Below are 6,313 nucleotides of genomic sequence, written 5' to 3' on the forward strand. Positions count from 1 at the left end.
AAAGATTTGTTATCTTGACATTGGTTACTTTAAATGATTATATGGAAAACATATGCCTTAAATAACTATAGGGGCACATGTTGGTTTAAATAAATTTAATAATTATGAGAGATGAGTATTTTTTCAAATAAATTTAAATTGTGAAATTATTATATTAGGTTAAATTGAATTAAGAAAAATAACACAAAAGTTAAGAAGATATTTATTGATGTAACGCCTCTGGCTCTTTGAAAGGATTTATTGTGGATATTAATTTGGTTTATATTTAGGTCGATAGGCCTTCCTTTGAAAGGGACTTTCGTCGTCCCTTTGTTCCTCATGCTGACACGTGGCGTCGGAATAGAGCGGCACAACCGGGAGTTCTGCAATCTCGTGCTGACAGGCGTCCACACATTCAGCGGGAAATCCTGCAATTTCTGTTCATTGTTATGATATTGTTATGTTTGTTAATTCATGAACCTGACATCTGTCCCATTCAGTTCTGACATTTCGGTCTTCCTGTTACGCTGGTCTTACGCTTGCCAGGGTCGATCCCTGCACCTTTCAAGCAGATCCCTGTACCTCTCCCCAACTCCGAAACACGCCTTTCATTTCTCCCTTGGCCGTTGGCGCTCTGCAACCTCGCTCTTCTGGTGCTCGAGGTGAAACCTACACTAGCACACCACAGGTATCTTTTTCCTCCTCGGACTTAGAAGCCGTTGCAAACCCTCCTTCAGTGTTACAAATCCTCTCTCTTGAGGTTTTCACCAGGAATTTTGTTTATCTGTCTTGGATAAATCTTTCCCAATTTCACTTGGATCTTAGGTTCATTCAACAAAAGCGTAAGGTCTTCCAGGAAAGTTTTTCAACATTATCGCACACTACACACCAACCCTCGCAGGTAAGGCTCTTGTTGAATATATGATGTTTCTGTTATCATAGGTCCTTTGTTTTGCATGCTCATCATCGTATACAACTTCCTTTTCCCCTTCTTTGCAGGGGAAAGCTACAGGTCTATACTGTCGATGGCTTCCACAGTGCAACCGTGGCGGCAACAATTTCTCCTCACCCCGGAAGTGAACCAGGTCATTCTTGTGGCTATGTTTCCTCTAAGCTTACTTATTATTAAATTATGTTATGGTTGTTCGAGAAGAGCGACTTTTCTCTGTCGGACTTGAGGGTTTTTAAATTATTATGGATGTTGAGCGTTTTAGCTCTGGCCGGAACCAAACTCAGTTGTTTTGTTTTACATTTCGCTCTTCCTTTTCCTGTACTGTTGGTTTAACAGGTTACTTGTAGTATACATATATGCATTTTGGTATTTTATGGCTAAACACTTGGTTTGAAACAGTTCTGCAATCAAATCTTGCATGTTGGGCATGCCATTCCTCTTGTTTATATGGTAGTAAGTTCACTGTTTATTGTAGTTCCGACTCAAGGCGGCGAAAACTATATTGCTTATATTCTATTTATCTTAAGATAGATAATTGTTATTTAATATTTCCAGAGTAGTGATTACAGTACAATATGCGTGCCTCTTTGTAAAACCCCTCCTAATTTCCTGTATATACTCCGAATTTTCTTTTTTGAATAAGTTTGAGGTCAATGGACAGTATCCGCTTTGTTCAATTTGTCAACGAACTTGCTCTCATTTACCGTCTAAGTCAAGTATTTGCGGCTGTGTTGATTTCTATTTGGCAGTCTGTATTGCCTTCACCGTTACTTTTTGAAACCTTAATAGTGCGGTTTGCTTTATTTATATAAACAAGTCCTGTACAGGGTCATTACATGTATTCCTTCTATTTCTTTAGAGAATAAACATTTCTACGTATATGGCCTATACAATTTCTTCCACTCCTCCTCTCCATTCTCCAAACAAAATGTCGTCTTTCTCTAGTGATTAAATGTTTTTTTACAAAGTGATAGGGGCTGACATACATCCTTTGCTGTATTCTGAAGAATGGAATGCATCGCCACCTTGTACACTTGATTTGAGTTCCCATTACCTCATCTCCCAGTAGACTGTTTGATAAATCTAGCCATTCTTCTACTGCACCTAGCTATTCATGCTATCTTGGAAAAACATCTCTATCATCCTCGCAACCTTTGATACAAATCCAAGTCAAGAATACCTGGAATTGGAGATTACAGGCCTCAGTCACTTTGGAACAAGATTTTCAGTGGTTTGACTTGCATTTGTAGTTATTTATTTTCTACAGATTTGCATGTCAAAGTCTAGATTCAACTGAAGTAATTCTAGGAATCTGTTTTCTTAGAAGGAACATCTTCAATGAAGCTTTGTAATAGTTCAAATACTCCTGTGAGAAAGAACTCCATAAGGTTTCTGTAATATCTTGAATTCTGTGAGACCCTGTTTTATGTTGAACTCTTTGGGACTCTGTTTTTGGTTGTTTGACTTACAGTTGTATCTATTTATTTTCTATAAATTTTCTTGTCAAAATCTTGATTCAACTGAAGTAATTCTAGCTTCTTTCTTCCCGGCAGAAACATCTTCATTGAAGCTTTGGAACAGTTCAGAATTCCTCTGAGCAAGAACTCCATAAGATTCCTGTAATAGGTGGACTGAACTGTTTGTTCTTATTGCAGTTTCCTGTGGGACGGATCCACCGTCTGTTAAAGTCTGGAGTATCTGCAAATGGAAGGGTGGGAGCAACTGCAGCTGTTTATTCTGCAGCCATTCTGGAGTATCTCACTGCAGAGGTTTTAGAACTTGCAGGAAATGCCAGAAAAGATCTCAAGGTTAAACGTATCACCCCAAGGAATTTGCAGCTCGCTGTTAGAGGAGACGAAGAACTTGATACTTTGATCAAAGGTACCATAGCAGGTGGAGGTGTCATCCCTCACATCCACAAGTCACTTATTAACAAATCCACAAAAAAAGATTAGTTCTTTGTGTGGGGATTAGTTCTTTGGTTCAAATTTCTTTGGATATTTGATCAGTTAGGGTTTCTTCTTCTGTAGCGATAAAATTTACAAAGCTTTGCTATAATCCTTTATAATCCTTTTTAATCTATGCCGTGTTTTGCAGGTATTGAGCTCACCTTATATCAAAGGCATTCCCTCCAGCCAGAAGGTAATTCAAATCTTTTTCCCGTCTTGCTTTCTGCAGTAGCTACAATTTTGATCTTCTAATACTCGTTTTATGAAGCCTTCCTGTAGTTGGGAGTGCCATTTACAGAATAAAGCACAGGTAAGGGGAACCCTGGTATCTAGGTAGTACCCTGCTAACCTCTACAGAGGCCTTGTATCCGTCTTTAGACCTGCTTGGTAAAAGGTGCCTCCATAAAAAAAGTGTTCAACGTCTTCTGGATTGATGCAATAGCTACAATTTCAGTCTTTCAACACTGGTTTTATGAATCCTTCCTTAGATGGGAGTGCCATTTACAGAATAACGCAAGTACGGGGAACCCTGGTATATAGGTAGTACCCTGCTGAAAGTTACATCTACGTTTTTGATCATTGAGGTTGCATCTTCTATTAAACTCTGTTTGAGTAGAAAGTTTATGGATCATTTTCTTTTTGAAGTTTCTTGTCTTGTATGTTGCAATAGGCATTTGTTTTTTATGATCAAAATTGCTGCATTATTCGGCCAAATATTTGACTATTTTTGAAAGTTCTTTCAAAGGATTATTCTATAATTGATGCTACCCCATTTTTTTTTCCCATATAGCTCATGGGATTTTCATTTCTCTTGCAGGGGAACTTCGATCTTGTTGGAAATAATTTTCCTGTATTCTTTGTTCACGATGGTATGAAGTTTCCAGACATGGTTCATGCATTGAAACCAAATCCCAAAAGTCACATTCAAGAAGACTGGAGGATTCGAGATTTCTTCTCTCACCACCCAGAGAGTTTGCATATGTTCACCTTTCTCTTTGATGATCTTGGAATCCCTTTAAACTACAGGCATATGGATGGGTCTGGTGTCCACACCTTTACCCTTGTTAATAAGGCTGGGAGGCAAACCTATGTGAAGTTTCATTGGAGGCCTACTTGTGGAGTTAAGTGTCTATTGGATGATGAAGCAGTTGTAGTAGGTGGGACAAACCACAGTCATGCAACCAAGGATCTCTATGATTCTATAGCAGCAGGCAACTATCCTGAATGGAAACTTTTTATCCAGACAATGGATCCTCGGGATGAGGATAAATATGACTTTGATCCTTTAGATGTTACGAAAACTTGGCCCGAGGATATCTTTCCTCTTCAACCTATAGGACGCATGGTCTTGAACAAGAATATTGACAATTTCTTTGCTGAAAACGAGCAGCTTGCATTTGCTCCTGCTCTTGTTGTTCCTGGTGTCTATTACACTGAAGATAAGCTACTCCAAACAAGGATATTCTCATACTCAGATACACAAAGGCATCGACTTGGACCCAACTATTTGATGCTGCCAGCCAATGCACCCAAGTGTGCACATCACAATAATCATCATGAGGGATTCATGAACTTCATGCATAGGGATGAAGAGGTTGGTAAATAATTTTAATCTTTTTCTTTTTTCAATACCTCTCGTATTACTTGGACATCGAGTCAATGTTCATGGAGAGATTTGACTTTTACAAAACAATTGCTGGAATTACAGGTCAACTACTTTCCATCAAGGTTCGATCCAGTTCGTCATGCTGAGAGATTTCCCATTCCTTCCCATACCCATACTGGCAAGCGGGAGAAGGTAAGATCTCACCACTTCTCCAGAATTTGGTGATAGATCTGTGATTTTTACAATATATGATACAATGACAGTTCGTTATTGTAGTATGTATGTGGCGTAGTGGCGTTTTTCTTGATAATTTTTATTTTTGAAAAAGATGTTTGTACTATTTTAGTTTGAAACTCAAAATAGTCTTTTTTTGGAGACTATTAATTGCATGCTTTTTGTTTTATTCGATAGTTTTTCTCTTTGTGATTATGATGACAATGACTTAGATTATTGCTGCTTTTTCTTGGATTTGGATATATCGTCACAGTTGATGATCTAACGTTTTTCATTTTATCATAAATTTATTTCTGTTTGTTGGTACAATCCACTTTGTGTCTTGGCTATTCGATGCATCTTCCCTTAATTTATAAGTTGATTTCATTTAAGTGTTAGGAAGGGCTTTGCCTTGTCATCAGTCAAATTCATCGTTTACAAATTGGGGAAGTAAAGATTACCAAAAGAGAAATGTGCAAGTCTAAGAAATATTGGATATTTTTTGGTATTTGCAGTGCGTGATAGAGAAGGAGAATAATTTCAAACAACCTGGAGAGCGATATCGTTCATTTGCACCAGAACGGCAGGTTGTCTTGATTTCTAGTAGTCAATTCATTGTTTTTGTTATATGGATAGAAATTACAGTGATGATTTTAAATTGTAGGCAAGAGCGTTTTGTGAAGCGATGGGTGGCAGCTTTGTCAGATCCTAGGGTCACCCGTGAAATTTGCAGTATTTGGATATCTTACTGGTCACAGGTTTTCCATTCAGACTCTCTATATTTCGTTTGAGCTACTATGATTGTGATCCTTTTTATACATCCGTTGGAATAACCTATTATTGATATTAATTATTAATCACATGGATTGGTGTAGTGTGACAAATCATTGGGTCAGAAGATAGCAGCTCGCCTTAACATGAAAGCAAATATGTAAGAAGTTTGAACTGCAGCATGCAATGTGGGATACGGCATTTTATAATAGGATGTTGCTGCTTGTTAATCTTTCTACATATATGAAGGGCAGGAGAAAGAGGAATTCTCTCTGTGAAGATAAAACTGCTTTTACTTTAGTACATAGTGCTAGTGGTTCATGAAATTGAAATTACAGCTGATGATTTATCAGTGATTGGACATCTGTTAGGTCCAGGGGATAGATACCTACTTATGAACTTTGACAGGTCTATTGTCATGATGTATTGGTATCATATATGGTCAAATTGAATAAATTCTGTTGAGAAATGTTTATGAAATAATATCGGTTGTCAGCCTCGATAATAGGTAAAGAAATAACCTTGGATCATAGCTCCGGCAAAAAGATATTCTTTGACCAGAGCTCTTGCAAAACTACAGGTGATATTGTTGTAGACGTACCTTTTATTGTCATTTGGTTTTCTCTTATCTCGAGTGTACCTTTTATTGTTTTTATGCCTTATCTTGATTCTCAAAGGTACTGTAGTCGAAACGAATGGGTGGGTGAGCGTTAGGGAAGTCGAGCGTCAAAATAAAGACTCATAATATTACCTATTGCTGGAGGAAACTTTCTCGGCCTCGTTTGTCTTGTTTTTCCCTCTGCATGGTGCAGATACAGTGATAGTCAACCTTACTGACACCTA

General features: G+C 37.9%; 2 protein-coding genes across 2 annotated transcripts; both read left to right on the forward strand.

Annotated features, from left to right (window-relative positions):
* The first annotated feature begins 331 nt into the window (after nucleotides 1-331).
* LOC149263587 (putative histone H2A variant 2) lies at nucleotides 332-2,886 on the forward strand. The gene is made up of 3 exons (XM_089389301.1): nucleotides 332-880; nucleotides 979-1,064; nucleotides 2,587-2,886. Exons 2-3 carry the CDS (start codon nucleotides 1,005-1,007, stop codon nucleotides 2,884-2,886), a joined length of 360 nt encoding a protein of 119 aa, XP_089245427.1. The 5' UTR covers nucleotides 332-880; nucleotides 979-1,004.
* Nucleotides 2,887-3,673: 787 nt separating this feature from the next.
* LOC149263588 (catalase isozyme 2-like) lies at nucleotides 3,674-5,953 on the forward strand. The gene is made up of 5 exons (XM_089389306.1): nucleotides 3,674-4,474; nucleotides 4,589-4,678; nucleotides 5,215-5,282; nucleotides 5,364-5,457; nucleotides 5,575-5,953. Exons 1-5 carry the CDS (start codon nucleotides 3,674-3,676, stop codon nucleotides 5,632-5,634), a joined length of 1,113 nt encoding a protein of 370 aa, XP_089245432.1. The 3' UTR covers nucleotides 5,635-5,953.
* Nucleotides 5,954-6,313: the final 360 nt, after the last annotated feature.

The sequence above is a fragment of the Pinus tabuliformis genome, chromosome 6 (genome assembly GCF_031772625.1).
Source record: "Pinus tabuliformis cultivar Carrire ecotype Pingquan chromosome 6, CPIR1, whole genome shotgun sequence".
Lineage (NCBI taxonomy): Eukaryota > Viridiplantae > Streptophyta > Pinopsida > Pinales > Pinaceae > Pinus > Pinus tabuliformis.

What these genes read in the sequence shown, in the direction of transcription:
- LOC149263587 (XM_089389301.1), top strand. Translation starts at nt 1,005, where the DNA reads ATGGCTTCCACAGTGCAACCGTGGCGGCAACAATTTCTCCTCACCCCG. An exon ending in TCACCCCGGAAGTGAACCAG is followed by an intron (nt 1,065 to 2,586) that starts GTCATTCTTGTG and finishes TTCTTATTGCAG; the next exon opens with TTTCCTGTGGGACGGATCCA.
- LOC149263588 (XM_089389306.1), top strand. Translation starts at nt 3,674, where the DNA reads ATGGGATTTTCATTTCTCTTGCAGGGGAACTTCGATCTTGTTGGAAAT. An exon ending in CGTTCATTTGCACCAGAACG is followed by an intron (nt 5,283 to 5,363) that starts GCAGGTTGTCTT and finishes TTTAAATTGTAG; the next exon opens with GCAAGAGCGTTTTGTGAAGC. An exon ending in GGATATCTTACTGGTCACAG is followed by an intron (nt 5,458 to 5,574) that starts GTTTTCCATTCA and finishes GGATTGGTGTAG; the next exon opens with TGTGACAAATCATTGGGTCA.